At 51.6% G+C, this 18,232-nt stretch overlaps 2 protein-coding genes across 6 annotated transcripts in view; one reads left to right on the top strand and one right to left on the bottom strand.

Annotated features, from left to right (window-relative positions):
- The first annotated feature begins 318 nt into the window (after window positions 1–318).
- P2RX2 (purinergic receptor P2X 2) lies at window positions 319–3,918 on the top strand. 4 transcript variants are annotated; one of them, XM_086347125.1, is made up of 12 exons: window positions 323–560; window positions 905–1,040; window positions 1,145–1,216; window positions 1,310–1,385; window positions 1,456–1,552; window positions 1,727–1,807; window positions 1,927–2,065; window positions 2,453–2,583; window positions 2,804–2,894; window positions 3,016–3,081; window positions 3,177–3,254; window positions 3,447–3,918. In XM_086347125.1, exons 1-12 carry the CDS (start codon window positions 385–387, stop codon window positions 3,549–3,551), a joined length of 1,248 nt encoding a protein of 415 aa, XP_086203251.1. In that variant the 5' UTR covers window positions 323–384; the 3' UTR covers window positions 3,552–3,918. The 4 variants fall into 4 exon arrangements, 3 of the variants coding, with proteins under 3 accessions (XP_086203252.1, XP_086203250.1, XP_086203251.1); XR_015144395.1 differs by lacking the exon at window positions 2,453–2,583 and having other exon boundaries at window positions 321–560; XM_086347124.1 differs by having other exon boundaries at window positions 322–560; window positions 3,177–3,918.
- Window positions 3,919–5,268: 1,350 nt separating this feature from the next.
- POLE (DNA polymerase epsilon, catalytic subunit) overlaps window positions 5,269–18,232 on the bottom strand; it is a 62,291-nt gene continuing 49,327 nt past the window's right edge. The window contains exons 43-49 of one of the 2 annotated variants that reach the window (XM_086347121.1): window positions 17,692–17,890; window positions 16,313–16,444; window positions 15,999–16,192; window positions 8,078–8,278; window positions 7,651–7,776; window positions 6,910–6,999; window positions 5,269–6,763 (exon numbers count right to left, since the gene is read on the bottom strand). In XM_086347121.1, the coding sequence (XP_086203247.1) occupies window positions 6,650–6,763; window positions 6,910–6,999; window positions 7,651–7,776; window positions 8,078–8,278; window positions 15,999–16,192; window positions 16,313–16,444; window positions 17,692–17,890 (1,056 nt within the window). In that variant the 3' untranslated portion in view covers window positions 5,269–6,649. The remainder of the gene's footprint in view (window positions 6,764–6,909; window positions 7,000–7,650; window positions 7,777–8,077; window positions 8,279–15,998; window positions 16,193–16,312; window positions 16,445–17,691; window positions 17,891–18,232) is intronic. The other variant, XM_086347122.1, reaches the window with a different exon arrangement.

Here is an 18,232-nt window from a genome sequence, read left to right as displayed (position 1 = left end):
TTTTAAAGAAATTGCTATTCGGGCTTAATGCGCGCTGCACATTCGACACCAGTGGAGAAGCCGAGGAGGCGGGCCGTGCTCGGGCGTCTTCCTCCCGCGTCTTAAGTGTCTGATCTCCGAGGGACGCGAGGGCTTGGTCCGTCTCCACGCCCTGTCTGAGCGGGCTGGGTCTGAGGGCTGCCACGACCCGGGCTCTGCCGGCTCGGGGTCCTACCTGGTGACACCTGCCAGGTGCGCTGGGCGTCTCCGCCCCGCGCCCCGGCTGCTCGGGACTGATCTGGGGAAGGGAGAGGCGGGATAGGGCGGGGCGCGCGAGGCCACGCCCAGGAGGCGGCGCGCGGGAGCCCCCCAGCCCTTGCTCCCAGCCCTATCGAGCTCCGGGCCATGGCGGCCGCCGAGCCCAAGCCCCCCACGGGGGCGGTTGCGGCCCGACGCCTGGCCCAGAGCTGCTGGTCCGCGTTCTGGGACTACGAGACGCCCAAGGTGATCGTGGTGAAGAACCGGCGCTTGGGCATCGTGTACCGCGCGGTGCAGCTGCTCATCCTGCTCTACTTCGTGTGGTGGGTGCGCACGGGGCCGGGCGCGGGGAGGGGGCGCGTAGGGCGTCCGGCGGGAGGGGATGTCTGGCGGGTTCACGAGGGTGGGGAGTGCTCGCGGCCAAGGATGCTCGGAAGTCCCAGGTTGGAGGGGCAGCTCTGGGCTATGAGCAGGGAGAACGGATCGCAGGAGATGGAGAACGCGGGCGACCGCCGGGCTGGCTTCTCGGGCCCCCGCAAAGCCTACCCAGCCCTCGAGAGGCGGTGACGCAGCCTCGTTCCCGCCGGAGTCGAGCTCATTCGGCGTGGGAGACGTCCCAGTCCTGTCCCAGGATCGTCCCGAGAATCGGCCCTGCCCGTCCGCACAGGTACGTGTTCATCGTGCAGAAGAGCTACCAGGACAGCGAAACGGGCCCCGAGAGCTCCGTCATCACCAAGGTCAAGGGCATCACCTTGTCAGAACACAAAGTGTGGGACGTGGAGGAGTACGTGAAACCACCAGAGGTGCGCAACCCGAGCCCCGCCCTGCACCCCGCGCACCACGAGGGTAGGACTGATCGGTGGCCGAGCTGCCCCGCCGGCCGACCGTCCCTTCTTTCTGAGCCCAGGGAGGCAGCGTGTTCAGCATCATCACCAGGATTGAGGTCACCCCCTTCCAGACCCTCGGAACATGCGCCGAGGTGAGGCTGCGTCGAAAGCAGAGCTGGGATGGGAGGGGCCCTGCCTGGTCAGCTGCGCCTGTCCGGCTCCTGAGCAAGCGGTCTCCTCCCTAGAGTATGAGGGTCAGCAACGCCACCTGCGACTCGGACGAGGACTGTGTGGCTGGGCAGCTGGACATGCTGGGAAACGGTCAGTGTGCGCCAGCTGGGGGTGGGGGCGGGCCGCGCCCCTCGCCACCTGAGCGCGCATCTGCCCGCAGGCCTGCGGACCGGGCGCTGCGTACCTTATTACCACGGGTCCTCCAAGACCTGCGAGGTGTCGGGCTGGTGCCCGGTGGAAGACGGGGCCTCAGTCAGGTGTGCGCGCCCGGTGACCCCACCCACCTGGGACCAAACTTCTTCGCTCCTTTCTCCTCACTGACCGGGGGAGTCGGGATGCGTTGGGGGAGGGGGAAGGGAAGGACAAAGCAGCTGGGAGGCTGGGAGAGGCTGTGGAAGGGGAGACTAAACACGCCCAGTCTGCCTCCTCAGCCAATTTCTCGGTACGATGGCCCCCAATTTCACCATCCTCATCAAGAACAGCATCCACTACCCCAAATTCCAGTTCTCCAAGTAAGAGCCATTAGGGTGTGGTGACAAGGGGTGGGCTGGGGTGGGAGTTGCCTCTTGGAATGTGTTGTTTGGGGGTGCATGGCTTCTCAGCATCTGATGCCAGTGGGCCTTGTCCTTAGGGGCAACATCGAGAACCGGAAGGGTGGCTACCTGAAGCACTGCACATTCCATGAAGTCTCTGACCTCTACTGCCCCATTTTCAAGCTGGGCTACATCGTGGAGCAGGCAGGGGAAAACTTCACGGAGCTGGCACACACGGTGAGGGTGCCCGAGAGCGTGCAGGACAATTGTCTGGCCAGGTGCTGGCTGTCACCTGCATACAAAGGGTCTCGTTACAGCGCAGTTCCTTTTCAGTTTTGGCCAGCCCCGGCCCTGCTCGGGTAGAGGAAAGAGAAACAAGATCAGCTGACCCATCTGGGTGTGTGGCTGCTGCTAAATTATTGACTTCTGGTCACAGTTGGCTGCTGGCACCCCTTGTGCCTTGGAAGCAGGGCACTCAATAAGCCCCCTTCCCCAGTGAGCTGCCCTGAGCTGCCTAGGGTGCCCAGAATATGCACCCCATGGGCAACCTCAGTAGGACCCCAGGGTTGTTGAAAGTCCCCTGTGAGCCCGTCCTGACCCATCTCTGTGTCCACTTCTGGGCAGGGTGGTGTCATTGGGGTCATTATCAACTGGGACTGTGACCTGGACCTTTCAGCGTCAGAGTGCAACCCCAAATACTCCTTCCGGAGGCTGGACCCCAAGCACATCCCAGCCTCATCTGGCTACAACTTCAGGTATCTTGGCCTTCGGATGCTGGCTCCTTGTCTGCACTGGCTATGGAGGTCCAAGAACCAACAGGGCAGGTGCCCCAAGGCCCAGGGACGCCAGTAGTTGATGGTCTTGGAGCCACCCCATTGGGCAATGGGCGCACCCCGCTGTCATGCTTCCCAGCGCTCTTGCACCCGGGTCATCCCATCCCAGGTACTGACGTGCTTCTGGGTCATTCTGCCCTAGGTTCGCCAAGTATTACAAAATAAATGGCAGCATTACCCGCACACTCATCAAAGCCTATGGGATCCGCATTGATGTCATCGTGCACGGACAGGTAGGCCAGCCCACCCTGCTTACATGGGATCCGGCCGACCCAGTCTTGGTCTCCCTTACCACACCCCACACCTCCCTTGGGCCCCACTCCTGACTGTCTAAGGTAGTGCCTTTGCCCCCAGGCTGGGAAGTTCAGCTTGATTCCCACCATCATTAACCTGGCCACAGCGCTGACCTCCATTGGGGTGGTAAGAAAAGCACACTAAGGTTGGGGATGGGTGTGTGCCGGGGCGAGATGGGGGGCAGGTGCCAGGCCCTCATGCATCTGTCTTGCTGGCCTCAGGGCTCCTTCCTGTGCGACTGGATCTTGCTAACATTCATGAACAAAAACAAGGTCTACAGCCATAAGAAATTTGACAAGGTGTGTACTCCAAGGCACTCCTCAGGCAGCTGGCCTGTGACCCTGGCCCTTGTCTTGGGCCAGGCCCCTCCCCAACCCTATCCCTGCTCTCCAGACCCAGGCCAGGCTGGCCAACTGCAGGGTGAGGGGCAGAGCCAGGCCTGGGCTGTCCCACCTCCATGGCCTTGCCCCACCTCTGCCCCATCTGAGCAGATGGTGGATGCTCCCGAGCGGAGTGCAGGACCAGGGCTTTGTGCCTCCGAGCCTTCCCAACAGGACTGCGTGCTCACAGACGCCCGAGGTTTGGCCCAGCTCTGAGCCTACTTCCACCTTCTGCCACACTGCACTTAAGGCCTCGGGCGTGTCAGGGACCCCTGACATCTGAGGCCCCAGCACAGCCCCTGGCTCTCAAGGGCAGCACAGCTGGGACCATGGACATGGGCCCTGCCCATACACCTCAGCAAAACCAGCAGCCAAAGGCTTCCCATGCAGCTAGACCATGGGGTGACATGAATGGGACGACGACTCCTGCTCCATCTTATCCCCAACTGTAGGGGCAAGTCCCCACCTCCTCCCTAGCTGCCTTCCTCCCAGGCTTTTTGCTCCTGCCCACTCACCCAGACCTTCTGCTTGCCTCACAGCTAAGAAATCACACATCCACTGTGCAATAAAACTGTGACCAGAACCTTCTAGCCTCATCTTTGGGGGAGAAGCAGCTTGAGGCTCTTGACAAACACAGCATGGCAGGTCTCTGCACGTGGTGGGCGGTGGGTGTGCTGGGTCCTCATCTCCCCTAGCCAGCCTGGGCAGTGTGTGGGTGCACCTGCTGCCCCCAAATCCAGTCAGGTTACAACCAGGTCTCACGGGTGGATCAGTGGTGGGGGACACAGGCTGAGTGCATCCCAACACCTGTCCTTCAGCTTCCTGTAGGCATCATCCCAGACCCCAAACCTCAAAATAGGGGAAAAGGGTGGTGTCTAGAGGAGGAAGAAAGCCAGGAGGCGGGCAATGAGGACTGTTCCCAAGGAAAACAAAAGCTTAGGCTGACACCAAAATGCCCACCCAGAACCCGAGGCTCTATTTAACATGGGGATGGGGGCCAGGGAAGGAACTGGGTCCTGGGGAACAGGAGCGGACACAGCAGCAGGGCGAGGTTGGAACAGCCGGCACCAGCCGGATCAGGCCTATGGATAATCTGGTTATGTCCTTGGATGCTACAATGGTCACTCCACTCAGCAGCTCTGACACAGCTTGGCCAGATGGCGGTTTCAGTTTTCTCAGCAATGGCAATGACCAGTGCACAGGTCTGAGGAGGCACAGTGCCTCCCACAGATTGTTTCACCTGTGACCCTGTCACAACCAAGGTCAGAGCTGGTCTTCCCACCTGCTGACTGGACCAGCACCACTCACTGGACCCAGCAACCCCCCCAAGAAGCCCCCCTCACCCCTGCAGATCCTCCTGTGCCTGTGATGTCAGCTCCATGGGCCACTCACATGCTCAGAGTTCCAGCTCTAGTTTTAGAGAAACTGGCTTTTCCAGTTGGGGTTGGGCTGTAGCTCAAGAATTCGGGCCAGGGGCTCAGGTTTCCCATCCCCCACCATGAGAGTGACCCTGGGACCTCCACCACCCCCAAATACCCCCAGCCCCAAAGCTGGCCTCTGAGGGAACCATTGGGAGCTGTGGTGCCCCTGCCCTGCTGCAGGGAGGGGGTGAGCCACACAGCCCCAGCTCCTCACTGCTCGGTGCTCCCCTGGGACTTGTCTGGCTCCATTTCCAGGAAGACTGGTTAGTCCTCCTCCCCCACCCAGCCCTAATTTGATTTGATCTCCATCTGGGGGCTGCCGGGCGCCATCACCTTCCAAGCAGAGTCAAGTTTCCTGCAGTCACTGGACCTGGACGTGCCAGTGGGCAACAGCAGTACCCAGCCGACAAACCTAGCCGGACAGACGTCAGTTACTAAGTCTTTTTTCCTCCTTCGTTCCAGAGACCCAGGCGCGAGCACACACACACACACAGTAAAGACTCTAGGAAATGTAGAAGTCAAAGTGTAAATTAGGTAACAGGGACAGATCTAAACCAGGCTCCAGAGCCAACAGTGCGACTTCCACTGCCCACCTGTTTGGGTTTCTGAGTTTATGATTTACATTTAATGTGCTTGCTGCCTTGCCAATCTGACTGATTTTCTTCTGCTTTCAGTCGCATTTAGTTAAAAATGAGGTGCAGGCAGGCAGTCTTATGTTCTGAGGTTGCTGGAGGAACACAGGGAGCAACTCCTGCTCAGCAGAGGGTTCCCTGGGCTGCTGGCAGGCAGACTCTCCAACCCAGCTCCGTCCTGGAGGGGAAAACAGCACAGTCCACATCTCTGTGAAGCAACAGGGTGCTGAACACACTGGTGGTGTCACCTTTTAAAGGCGGCACAGGCCAAGGACCCTCTTTGCCTCAGGCAGTCAGAGGCTGGACAGGCCCTTGGGGTCAGAGGTCTCGGACTGACTCAAGGCTGAGGCAAGAACACAGTGGCCTCCATCCTGATAGCATTTCTGTTGCCCTTTTCTCCGTCCTCTTCCCCCACCGCTCAGAGCTGAAGCAAAGAACCTTGTGTCGCACATGAAGAAATACTTTTTGAGAATCCAGGTGCTGAATATGATGTCAGAGTCTGTGATAACGGTGTACCTCATCCCCCTGGGGCCCCAGGCCTCCTGCTGCGGTGGTCCCCTCACAGCAGGTGCAGAGGGAGAGGTGCTGGGCCCCTCTGTGGCTGAGCCCCAGTCTGAGTCCCGCCCCCTACTCAGCCTTCCTGCCCCCAGCCCAGTCTCGCTGCTGTTGACGAGGTGACTGCGCCATACACAAACAACCCAGCAGACCTCACTCTGACCCTGAGTGAGGGTCAGAGAAGCCCAAGCCCCTGAGCTCAGTGTATGAGAGACGCCCAGGTGACCGCGGGTTCAGCCAGGATCCCTGGCACACAGCCCACAAGCTGCCAGCGCAGAGTGTAGGACAGCACTACTCCTGGAAGCCGGGGCTGCGCACTCCGCTCAGGCGCCCCTTCGCCCTGGGTCTGGCTTCCAGCCCTCTTCAGAGTCTCAGCTCAAACAGAGGACCTCCGAGGGCACCCCAGGTCAGCAAAGGAGGGGGCAGCAAGGGCTGAGGCTGCAGGAAGGGCCCTGCAGCAGCAGCAGAGTGTGTTCATCCAGTGAGAAACCAGCCCTGGGACCCCCTCGCTGGAAACGCTTCCTGGGCCTAAAGAGGGCTGCCCTGCTTGAGGCAGGGAACCCCAGAGCCGGGAAGTGAAGTCAATTCTTGCTCTGACTGGTTCACGCTTCTGGGCTGTGTGACCTGCTCCCCGAGGGCCGCCCTCCTGGGTGCCCGTCTTGGGTGTGGGACATGGGAGCAGAGAACAGGGACACTGCCCAGACTGCTAATGGCCCACTTGGGGGTTCTGAAGCTGCAACCAATCCAGGGTCTCCTTGAGGTATGACATGCCATAGTGCTGGGCGATGTTCTGGAAGATTCTGATCTGTTCCATGAAGACCTACAGAAATGACCAGTCATAGTGAGACCTAGTCCCAGAGGAGGCACAGGGAGGCAAGGCCAAGGCTCAGAGACGACAAATGGCCCGGGGTGGGAGAGGGAGGAGAGGGGTGGGCAGTAGGGGCGGCTGTCCATGGGAGCCCCCACCTTAGTGTGGATGGTGAGGGAGAAGCCCCCTGCACAGCTGCAGTACACGGCCATGTTGGTCTCCTTCACACCCCGGCACTTCAGGCAGACCTGCAAGGAGAAGCGGCCCCCGTCAGAGCCTCCCCGCCCCAGGCCAGAGCCGGCCAGTCACTTGGCACCGGACAGGCTTTTCACAATTACAAATAAAATCTGAGACTTGATATGGGCTTTATCCAAACATGCCAACTGCTTCCCAACACCCTCCCTGTGGACACCTCCCTTTGACTCTGGGTCTGCGGTCCCCTATCCATCACACCAGGCACCAGCTGTTCCCTGCCTGAACCCCAACACCTCCCTTGGGTCTTCACTCCCCCATCGAAGGCTGAAAGCTTCCCTCTTTCACACACACACTGCCTGTCAGGTCTTTACTCTGCCCGTTACTTTCTTGTCTTGTTTACTGTCCGTCTCCCTCTACTAGAATAAAGGTCCATGAAGCCAGCAATCGGCCCCTATAGGTGCCCAACAGATGCTATAAGAAAGAGTCAGCTGGGCCCGTGGACGAGGCCTGACCCAGGAGGTATCACCTTGGAGGATCAGGCTACAACTTGAGACTTGCACACACATAAGAGGTGTGAGAGCTCTCACACCTCTCACATAGGAGATGAGAGCTCCTATGGGTGCAAACTGCTTACTGATGAGGCCTCCACCTACTGGAGGGGTGGTCAGACTGGTTGCAGACCCAGCACTAGGCCCGCTGCTCACCAGGTCCTGCAGGGTAAAGGCCATCAGCTTCTTCTGTAGGGCTTCCACCAGGGCCATCTCAATGACTGATGAGTCGTAGGCAACCTGACAGTTGGAGCAGAGCCACTGAGGCAGCACGGTCCCATCCTGGACAGACAGGCAAAGGGACAGGTCACCTTCCTTGGTCCCCAGTGCTGAGAAGGGATGGAGGGATTCTCAAGAAGTGTGCCACCACGCTCACAGCTCCAGGGCACACTCATGTCTCCACTGTCATCACCCATGTGATTACCAGGACAAGGTTCTGGCATGTGGCAGCTGAGTGGCCTGAAAAAGGGTGCTTGTTTCTAATTCACATCAGAGTTGGTTGGGGGCCCTGCAGGAATCCCTGACCCGCTGAAGCCTGGATATTCTGACTGGACCAGCAAGGGGCCTGAGGGAGTCGGCCCACCTGAGAGAAGGAGGGGTCTTTGCACAGGTCCAGGTCCCGGCAGAAGTTACAGTTGTGGCAGATGACCTCAGGGAGCACGTAGGAACGGCAGGGGTCTCGGAACTGGGCCTCCTCTGAGAACTCGCCTACGTCTACCAGGCGCAGCAGGTCTCGGGTTAGCTTGTTCACCTGGTTTGTGATGTTGGTGTCCAGAGACAGGACCTGCGGAGAATAGAGCCCATGTCAGGGACGGCTCCCAGCCCTCCCTGTGGCTGTCTGGACCAGAAAACCCCGCAGCCAGTTCTTTAAGCTACAGTTTCTCAGAAGCATCTCAGCTCTTCCTTTTCCTGTTAGAAGCATCAAAGGTAAGAAGTGCCTCCTGCCCATCAGTGATTCCCCAAGTTAGGGTCACAGGCATGGAGGCGCTGTCCCCAGGCCTCAGGGTGTCTGGGACATACCAAAGCATGCTCTACCTGTCACCCTTAGGGACTCTTTCTTCCTCAATGACGAGCAGCCCCAAGTTCACCAGAGCTTTACCATCTCAAATGCAAAGGGGCTGACTTCAACCTTCCATGGTGGAGGGATTTCCAGGCCAGCCCAGAAAAGTCCCTGTAGCACACATGTGTGTTACAGCCTGCAGTGTGGACATGGGAAGTCTGGTTCCCACCGTGGTGCTGGCAGAGCCATAGGAGTCATCAAGCTTCCTGTCTGTAAATGAGAGGACAGGACCAACATCTTCCCCAGGCCTCTCCCAGCCCTAAAGCTCCTGTCCTAGCACAACGCTAAGAACACAGAACCAAACACCACTTAGAAAACACATCTCTGAGGGGAGTGTTTATGGTCAATGTGAAGCAAAGTGGGTGAATTTGAAAGTACATTTACAATGAAGAAGGGTGGACTATTGGGAAGTATTGTTTAAAATATATATACATTACACATATCCCTTACATAGAGAGAACACTGGACTTAATTAAGAGATTAAAAAGATGAAAGTGAATTTACCAAACATGAAAGAAGAAGTGATACTGTTCTATACATAGTATCTTCCAGAAAACACAAGAGGGAGAACACTTCTAACTTCACTTGGAAGGCCAGCATCACCTAGGTACCAACACCAGTCAAAGACTGTGTAAGGTAACTAGTGACTGTTATGTGCACAGACTCAAATATCCTCAACAAAATAAGGGCAAATTGAGCCCACTGATATTTTGACCAAGTGGGATTTACCCCCAGAATGCAAGGCTGGATCAACACTAGAAAATCAGTGCAATTCACCATATCAACAGACTAACGAATAAAAGCCAATATGATTATTTCAACTGAGGGAGAAAAAGTCCTAAACAAAATTCAACAACCATCCTTGATTAAAACTCTCAGGATGGGACTTCTTTGGGGATCCAGTGGTTAAGACTCTTGTGGTTCCAAAAACAGAAATATAGACCAATGGAACAAAATAGGAAGCCCTAAAATAAACCCATGCCCCTCTGGGTACCTTATTTTTGACAAAGGAGGCAAGAATATACAATGAGGCAAAGATAGCCTCTTCAATAAGTGGTGCTACGAAAACTGGACAGCTGCATGTAAAAGAATGAAATTAAAACACTTTCTAACACCATCAGATCAGATCAGATCAGTCGCTCAGTCGTGTCCGACTCTTTGTGACCCCATGAATCGCAGCATGCCAGGCCTCCCTGTCCATCACCAACTCCCGGAGTTCACTGAGACCCACATCCATCAAGTCAGTGATGCCATCCAGCCATCTCATCCTCTGTCGTCCCCTTCTCCTCCTGCCCCCAATCCCTCCCAGCATCAGAGTCTTTTCCAATGAGTCAACTCTTTGCATGAGGTGGCCAAAGTACTGGAGTTTCAGCTTTAGCATCATTCCTTCCAAAGAAATCCCAGGGCTGGACTGGTTGGATCTCCTTGCAGTCCAAGGACTCCTTGAGAGTCCAAGACTCTCAAGAGTCTTCTCCAACACCACAGTTCAAAAGCATCAATTCTTCGGCGCTCAGCCTTCTTCACAGTCCAACTCTCACATGCATACATGACCACAGGAAAAAATATAGCCTTGACTAGACGAACCTTTGTTGGCAAAGTAATGTCTCTGCTTTTGAATATGCTATCTAGGTTGGTCATAACTTTCCTTCCAAGGAGTAAGCGTCTTTTAATTTCATGGCTGCAGTCACCATCTGTAGTGATTTTGGAGCCCAGAAAAATAAAGTCTAACACTGTTTCCACTGTTTCCCCATCTATTTCCCATGAAGTGATGGGACCGGATGCCATGATCTTCGTTTTCTGAATGTTGAGCTTTAAGCCAACTTTTTCACTCTCCACTTTCACCTTCATCAAGAGGCTTTTGAGTTCCTCTTCACTTTCTGCCATAAGGGTGGTGTCATCTGCATATCTGAGGTTATTGAGATTTCTCCCGGCAATCTTGATTCCAGCTTGTGCTTCTTCCAGTCCAGCGTTTCTCATGATGTACTCTGCATATAAGTTAAATAAGCAGGGTGACAATATACAGCCTTGATGAACTCCTTTTCCTATTTGGAACTAGTCTGTTGTTCCATGTCCAGTTCTAACTGTTGCTTCCTGACCTGCATACAAATTTCTCAAGAGGCAGATCCGGTGGTCTGGTATTCCCATCTCTTTCAGAATTTTCCACAGTTTATTGTGATCCACACAGTCAAAGGCTTTGGCATAGTCAATAAAGCAGAAATAGATGCTTTTCTGGAACTCTCTTGCTTTTCCCATGATCCAGCAGATGTTGGCAATTTGATCTCTGGTTCCTCTGCCTTTTCTAAAACCAGCTTGAACATCAGAGAGTTCACGGTTCACATATTGCTGAAGCCTGGCTTGGAGAATTTTGAGCATTACTTTACTAGCGTGTGAAATGAGTGCAATTGTGTGGTAGTTTGAGCATTCTTTGGCATTGCCTTTCTTTGAGATTGGAATGAAAACTGACCTTTTCCAGTCCTGTGGCCACTGCTGAGTTTTCCAAATTTGCTGGCATATTGAGTGTAGCACTTTCACAGCATCATCTTCAGGATTTGGAATAGCTCAACTGGAATTCCATCACCTCCACTAGCTTTGTTCATAGTGATGCTTTCTAAGGCCCACTTGACTTCACATTCCAGGATGTCTGGCTCTAGGTCAGTGATCACACCATAGTGATTATCTGGGTTGTGAAGATCTTTTTTGTACAGTTCTTCTGTGTATTCTTGCCACCTCTTCCACAAAGGTAAACTCAAAATGGATTAAAGACCTACATATAAGAGCAGAAACTATAAAACTCTTAGAGGAAAACACAGGCAAAATACTCAATGACATAAATCAAAGTAGGATCCTCTATGACCCACCTCCTAGAGTAATGGAAATAAAAACAAAAGTAAACAAGGGGAACCTAATTAAAAGCTTTTGCACAGCAAAGGAAACTATAAACAAGGCGAAAAGAGCCCTCCGAATGAGAGAAAACAGCAAATGAAACAGCTGACAAAGGATTAATTTCCAAAATATACAAGCAGCTTATAGAACTCAATGCCAGAAAAACAAACAACCCAATCAAAAAGTGGGGAAAAGACCTAAATAGACATTTCTCTAAAGAAGACATACAGATGGCTAACAAACACATGGAAAGATGCTCAACATCACTCATTATTAGAGAATGCAAATCAAAACTACAATGAGATATCACCTCACACTGGTTAGAATGGCCATCATCAAAAAGTCTACAAACAATAAATGCTGGAGAGGGTATGGAGAAAAGGGAACTCTCTTGCACTGCTGGTAGGAATATAAATTGATACAGCCACTATGGAAGACAGTATGGAGATTCCTTAAAAAAATCTAGGAATAAAACCACCATATGACCCAGCAATCCCACTCCTAGGCATACACCCTGAGGAAATCAAAATTGAAAAAGACACATGTACCCCAATCGTAGCACTATTTACAATAGCTAGAACATGGAAGCAACCTAGATGTCCATCAACAGATGAATGGATAAAGAAGTTGTGGTACAAATACACAGTGGAATGTTACTCAGCCATAAAAAGGAACACATTTGTGTCAGTTCTAATGAGGTGGATGAACCTAGAGCCTATTATACAGAGTGAAGTAAGTTAGAAAGAGAAAGATAAATATTGTATACTAACGCCTATATATGGATCTAAAAAGATGGTTCCAAAGAATTTCTCTGCAGGGCAGCAATGAAGAAAGACACAGAGAACAGACTTATGGACAACTGGAGAGGGGAGGAGAGGGTAAGATGTATGGAGAGAGTAACATGGAAACTTATATTACCACATGTAAAATAGATAGCCAATGGGAATTTGCTGTACGGCTCAGGGAACTCAAACAGGGGCTCTGTATCAACCTAGAGGGGAAGGATGAGGAGGGAGATGGGAAGGAAGTTCAAGATGGAGGGGACATATATATACCTATGGCTGATTCATGTTGAGGCTTGACAGAAAATAACAAAATTCTGTAGAGCAATTATCCTTCAATTAAAAAGCAAATAAATTTTTAAAAATCCATAAAAAAGAAAAAGACTCTGCTTCCACTGCAGGGGGCACAGACTGGATCCCTGGTCGGGGAACTAAGTACCACATGCCGCAAGATGCGGCCGAAAAACAAACTTACTCTCAGGAAATGACCATTATCAAGGCACCAAGGAACCTTCTCAACCTGCTTCAGGGTGTCCCTTCAACAGTCTACAGAGGATTTTTTTTTTAAACGGAAACTGATATACTGATTTGAAATTCGTAAGTAAAGGCAAATTAAGTCAAAATAATTTGAAAAAAAGATTAAAGATAAAGCATTCACACTACCTGGTTTCAAAACTTATTGATAAAGTTACAGAAATTAAGACAGTGTGGTGTTTTAGAAGAGACAGACATGTAAACCCAGAAACAGATCCATATACATACACAGCCAGTTAAGCTTTGAAAAAAGCACAAACATAATTAAATGGAGAAAGGCGAATTTTTTAACAAATGGTGCTGGAATAACTGGATATGCTTATGCACAAATATGAAAGTGTTAGGCACTCAGTCGTGAGTAACTCTTTGAGACCACATGGACTATAGCCTGCCAGGCTCCTCAGTCCATGGGATTTCTCCAGGCAAGAATACTGGAGAGGGTTGCTATTACCTTCTCCAGGGGATCTTCCCAACTCAGGAGTTGAACACAGGTCTCCTGCATTATAGGCAGACCCTTTATTGACTGAGCCACTAGGGAAGCTTCAATTTATAACATACACATTGTACAAAAATTAACTCAAAATGGACTGACTAAATATAAAACCTAAAACTATAAAAATTCTAGAAGAAAACATAAGTGACAAGCTTTGTGACTTTGGTTAAAACAAAGATTTCTTATATATGACATCAAAAGCTCAACCCTTAAAAAGTGAACGATTAGATCAAAACTAAGATCCATTGCTCATTGAAAAATACTGTCAAGGAAATTTTGAAAAGGCAAGGCAAAGTCTGGGAAGAAATATTTGGAAATCACACATTTGACAAAGGACTTATATCCAGAATATATTAAGAACTCTCAAAACTCAACAATAAGAATAATAACCCAATAACTGACTCACTTTGCTGTACACCTGAAACTAACACAATATTGTAAATCAACTATACTCCAATAAAAATTATTAAAAAAAAAAAAAAAAGTTCTTAATAATGGGCAAAAGATCTGAACATTTCACCAAAGACAAAGAGCAAACAAACACATGAATAAAATCTCCACATCATTAGTATTATGCAAAGTAAAAGTGATTCAGTCATGTCCGACTCTTTGTGACCGCATGGTCCATGAATTCTCCAGGCCAGAATACTGGAGTGGGTAGCCTCTCCCTTCTCCAGGGGGTCTTCCCAACCCAGGTATCGAACCCAGGTTTCCCACATTGCGGGTGGATCCTTTACCAGCTGAGCCACAAGGGAAGCCCAAGAATACTGGAGTGGGTAGCCTATCCCTTCTGCAGCAGATCTTCCTGACCCAGGAATCGAACCAGGGTCTCCTGCATTGCAGGCAGATTCTTTACCAACTGAGCTAACAGGGAAGTCCAAGTAGTATTAGGGAAATGCAAGTTAAAAACATGATGATATACCACTACACATCTATTTGGACAGATAAAACCTTGAAAATTAACAATTAAAGTTCCAGCGGGGTGTGGAGCAGTTGGACTATAGTCACTCACCACCGATGAGAATGCAAAACAGCCACTTTACAAAACACGATATGACCCAGAAATTCCTCTGCTGGGTTTTTACTTGAGAGAAATGAAACTTATGTTCACACAAAAACCTATATGAGAATGTTTATAGTGGCTTTATTGGCAGTCACCCATAAGCGCAAACAATCTGAATGTCCTTTAATCGGGAAGCTGTGGTCCTCCCATACAGTGGAGCACTGGTCAGCAATGGAAAGGAACAAGCAACAACATGGAAGAACCCCAAGTGCGTTTTGCTCAGTGAAGGAAATCAGACCTAAAAGGCTACGTGACCAACCACTCCACTCGTATGACATTCTGGAAGAGGTTTCAACGCAGGGACAGAAGACAGATTGGTGGTTCCAGGGATGCAGGCGAGAGGAGAGGCTGAGTCCCAAGGGGAAGCAAATGGAAAAACTCTCAGGGGTGGAGAACGTTCTGTACTTTGCTGTTGGTGGCCAGTTCACATATCCATATGTGAAAACACAAACAACTGCACTTCACAGAGAAAAATTTTTAAAGTAAATAAACATAGGGACATGGGGGCTTCCTTGGTAGCTCAGTGGTAAAGAATCTGCCTGCCAATGTAGTAGACACGGGTTCAATCCCTGATCCGGGAAGATCCCACAGGCTGAAGAGCAGTAAGCCCATGAGCCACAACTACTGAGCCTGTGCTCTAGAGCCCAGGAGCTACAACAACTGAGCCTTCGGGCCACAAGTACTGAAGCCTGTGTGCTCTAGAGCCTATGTTCTACAACAAGAGAAGCTGCCATAAAGAGAAGCCTTTGCACCACAATGAAGAATAGCCCCTGCTCACCTCAACTACAGAAAACCCAAAGAGCAACGAAGACCCAACACAGCCATAATACATAAAATTTTAAAAATAAAAAACAAACATAGAAACAGACAGATCAGCATGTACCAGGGGTGGGGAACTTTGGAGAATGATGTACGACTCTGTATCCTGACTGTGGTGGTGAATACATGACTGGCTGCCCCATGAAATGCACTCTAAAAATGGTAAATTTCACTGTATGTAAATTATACTTTAATAAAAATAGAACTTAAAAATTCTGAAGTCTACCAAGGAGTTAAAGTGTTATATTAAGCCATTTCTTAACCACCATGAGAAGTCACTTGATCACTGTGAAACAGAGTGCTGGGAGGTAACTTAATGGACAGTAAAGTGCTCTGTAAGGGGACGCCTGCCAGGTCCTTATCTGGTAACATTATCCCTCGTTTGAATCAGCCTACCTTTCCCAGAAGGCATTCAGCGTCCGAGCAAGCTCTCCTCTTAGGTTCCACAGCAGCCCGGATGCTGTGGGTGCCCTGTCCAGTTCCTGGTCTGGCCCACTGGCCTCATGTGACCCACGAGCTGGCTCTGCTATCCCACTGCTCACCTTTCACAGCATCGCCCCGTCACCCCTCCTCCCAGGGGCTCTGTATCCCTCTGCCCAGACTTCATTCTTCCGTCAGATCCACCCACTGCCAGGCCCTCTCGGTCCTTGTGGTCTCAGCCCAGGACCCATTAGAGGTCCTTTCTCACCTGCCCCTGCCCTGAACTCACCTCTTGGCACCTGTGCTCTCTGAGCTCACCTGTGCCCTCCAGGGGAGTGTGAGCTCTGTGAGGACAGGGGTCTTTCCCATAGCGACTGCACAGACTGGATGCAGTGGGTGTTTGTGGAATAGAGGAGTGACTTGCACACCCATCAGTGGGAGTGTCCTTACCTTGCACACGTATTTGATGAACTCCAGAGCAGGGTTATTGAGCAGCAGGTGAGAACCGGGGAGAACAGGAAACATTTCTGAGAGCTCAGTAGAGTTCCGAGAGCCTGTGACTTTCTTCTGAATCTTCTGAGTGATGGTGAAGAAGTTCTGAGTGAGTTCATTTGCCACATAATCTTGTGAGAAGGTGATCATTCCTGGGAGAGAAGCAACATGGCGCCTGCTCGCTACCTCACAGGGCGGCAAGGACACCAAGGGAAGGAGATGGGGACCCTGAGAAGCACACACTGGTGGCCTCACACAGCAAGGATGCTCACCAGGAAGGGCTCCGGCCTCCCCCTGGGCCTCCTGGGAGAGCTGGCTGGCTCCCCTCCTCCTCACGGGGGTGCTCCCTGGGGTGCTGCGCCTCAGTTCTTCCTTCATGCTGTGGTACACGGCCACGATGTATGCTGCAGAGAGAGGGCAGGCTCAGGCCACGAGAGTCGGCGACGCCTCACACATCCCAGAATCCGGAGGTACCCTGTGGCTGGTCCCGCAGCTAGCCAGACAAGGCTGAAATGTTATTGGTGATGATTCTATTTGCTGCACTGAGATGAGCCAGAGTCAATTAGACAAACAGGAACAATCAGGGCACTCTCTGATGCCCAGGTTCACGCTTAGAGACTGCTGCACAGCTGAGGCAGCAAGCACCAACCTTCACACCAACTGGTGCAAAAGAGGGCTCACCTTGCCTCTCGGGGTCAACACACTTCTCCAAAAACTCCACGGGTCCACTCGTTCCAAAAGAGAACTTGAGAAGGTGAAGAACTCAAATATAAATTGACAGGGGATAAAATAATCATAAGCAGAACTCCCTCTGTCGCTATATACACAGATGTACCTGTATCTATGTCTGCTGACAATTTATGATGCTCTTCATCAACTCTTCTATTCTATTGATTAGTTCTGAATTACAATGTGTGCTTAACTTCTCATTTCTTTTTCACATCAACCTAAATAACTTGGTTTGCAAACACTTTTATTTCTTTTTTTAAATTTTGATTGGAGTATAGTTGATTTACCATGTGGTGTTAATAATGACCACTAATGCCTTTAGCCCCAAATGAAAATATAGGGGTTTCTCACACTAGAAGTTAAGCCTGAGAGACCAGCCAGTGGGGCAGCTGATTTAGGAGTACCTAAACTCCTCTACTTTGGCCACCTCATGCGAAGAGTTGACTCACTGGAAAAGACTCTGATGCTGGGAGGGACTGGGGGCAGGAGGAGAAGGGGACGGCAGAGGATGAGATGGCTGGATGGCATTACTGACTCGATGGACGTGAGTCTGAGTGAACTCTGGGAGTTGGTGATGGACAGGGAGGCCTGGTGTGCTGCGATTCATAGGGTCGCAAAGAGTCAGACACGACTGAGTGAATGAACTGAACTGAAACTCCTCTACATGGGATCTCCTTTAGTCACTGTAAGTGTACATGCACAACCTCGGGGGTGGGACTATGAAGCCTTCGTGATGCCCCAGGGCAGCCTTCCTCACCATGGGGTTCTGTGAGAGGTCTGGGGCCTGGGCAGAGCCCGAGGGTCTTCTTTCTGCCTCTCACAGTGCTATGCACCCAGGGCACGCACGCTGGGCAGGCTCCCACCAGGGCCACATTATTCCCACCGAATGACTCAGATGTGATGGTGAGTGTGGACCACTCACCTGAAACGATCATGAGGAAGTAGCTCTGGCAGGAGGCTGCCTGGGGCAGGAACTGCAGGATGTTCCAGTTGTTTTCCAGCAAGTCCTCGACATCCAGTTCCTGTGCGCCTCCCTCGTCCTCCTCCTCCTCCTCCTCGTCCTCGTCCTCCTCCTCCTCAGGTTCCCCCTGCTGTGCTCTGCCCTCTTCTGGGGAGTCCTGCTTTGACACAAAGACAATCCCAGTAATGTCTGCCCACAGCACCACCGCACGGTGGGGAGTGTCCCAGTGGAGCCTGGGTCTGTCTTGTGTCCTGTTCATCTAGTCGTTCCAGCCCCCAAGCCCAAGATTCCTGCAGGACGGCTCCAAGAACAAGGTCATGTACAGAATGTGCCTGGTACATTCTCAGTAAGGCACTGACTGTTACTTTCATTTGCTGTTTCACAGGATTCACTTTAAAATTATTCAATTCGCACTTCTCAGGAAGGGAAGAATCAAGGGTGCTTCCTGGGTGACCACCTCTCTTGTTGAATTCTGGATCTCTTCCTGGGACGGTCACAGTTC

The sequence above is a fragment of the Bos grunniens genome, chromosome 17 (assembly GCF_055505025.1).
Source record: "Bos grunniens cultivar Pamir isolate PY7600 chromosome 17, Bosgru_T2T1.0, whole genome shotgun sequence".
Lineage (NCBI taxonomy): Eukaryota > Metazoa > Chordata > Mammalia > Artiodactyla > Bovidae > Bos > Bos grunniens.
The sequence above is the reverse complement of the archived record's forward strand: the minus strand, read 5'-3'. Positions and strand labels throughout refer to the sequence as shown.

Excerpts from the sequence above, each read along its gene's own strand:
- P2RX2 (XM_086347124.1), top strand. The coding sequence starts at position 385 with ATGGCGGCCGCCGAGCCCAAGCCCCCCACGGGGGCGGTTGCGGCCCGA. Across the intron at positions 1,041-1,144 it reads AGTACGTGAAACCACCAGAG|GGAGGCAGCGTGTTCAGCAT; the intron begins GTGCGCAACCCG and ends TTCTGAGCCCAG. Across the intron at positions 2,066-2,452 it reads TCACGGAGCTGGCACACACG|GGTGGTGTCATTGGGGTCAT; the intron begins GTGAGGGTGCCC and ends ACTTCTGGGCAG.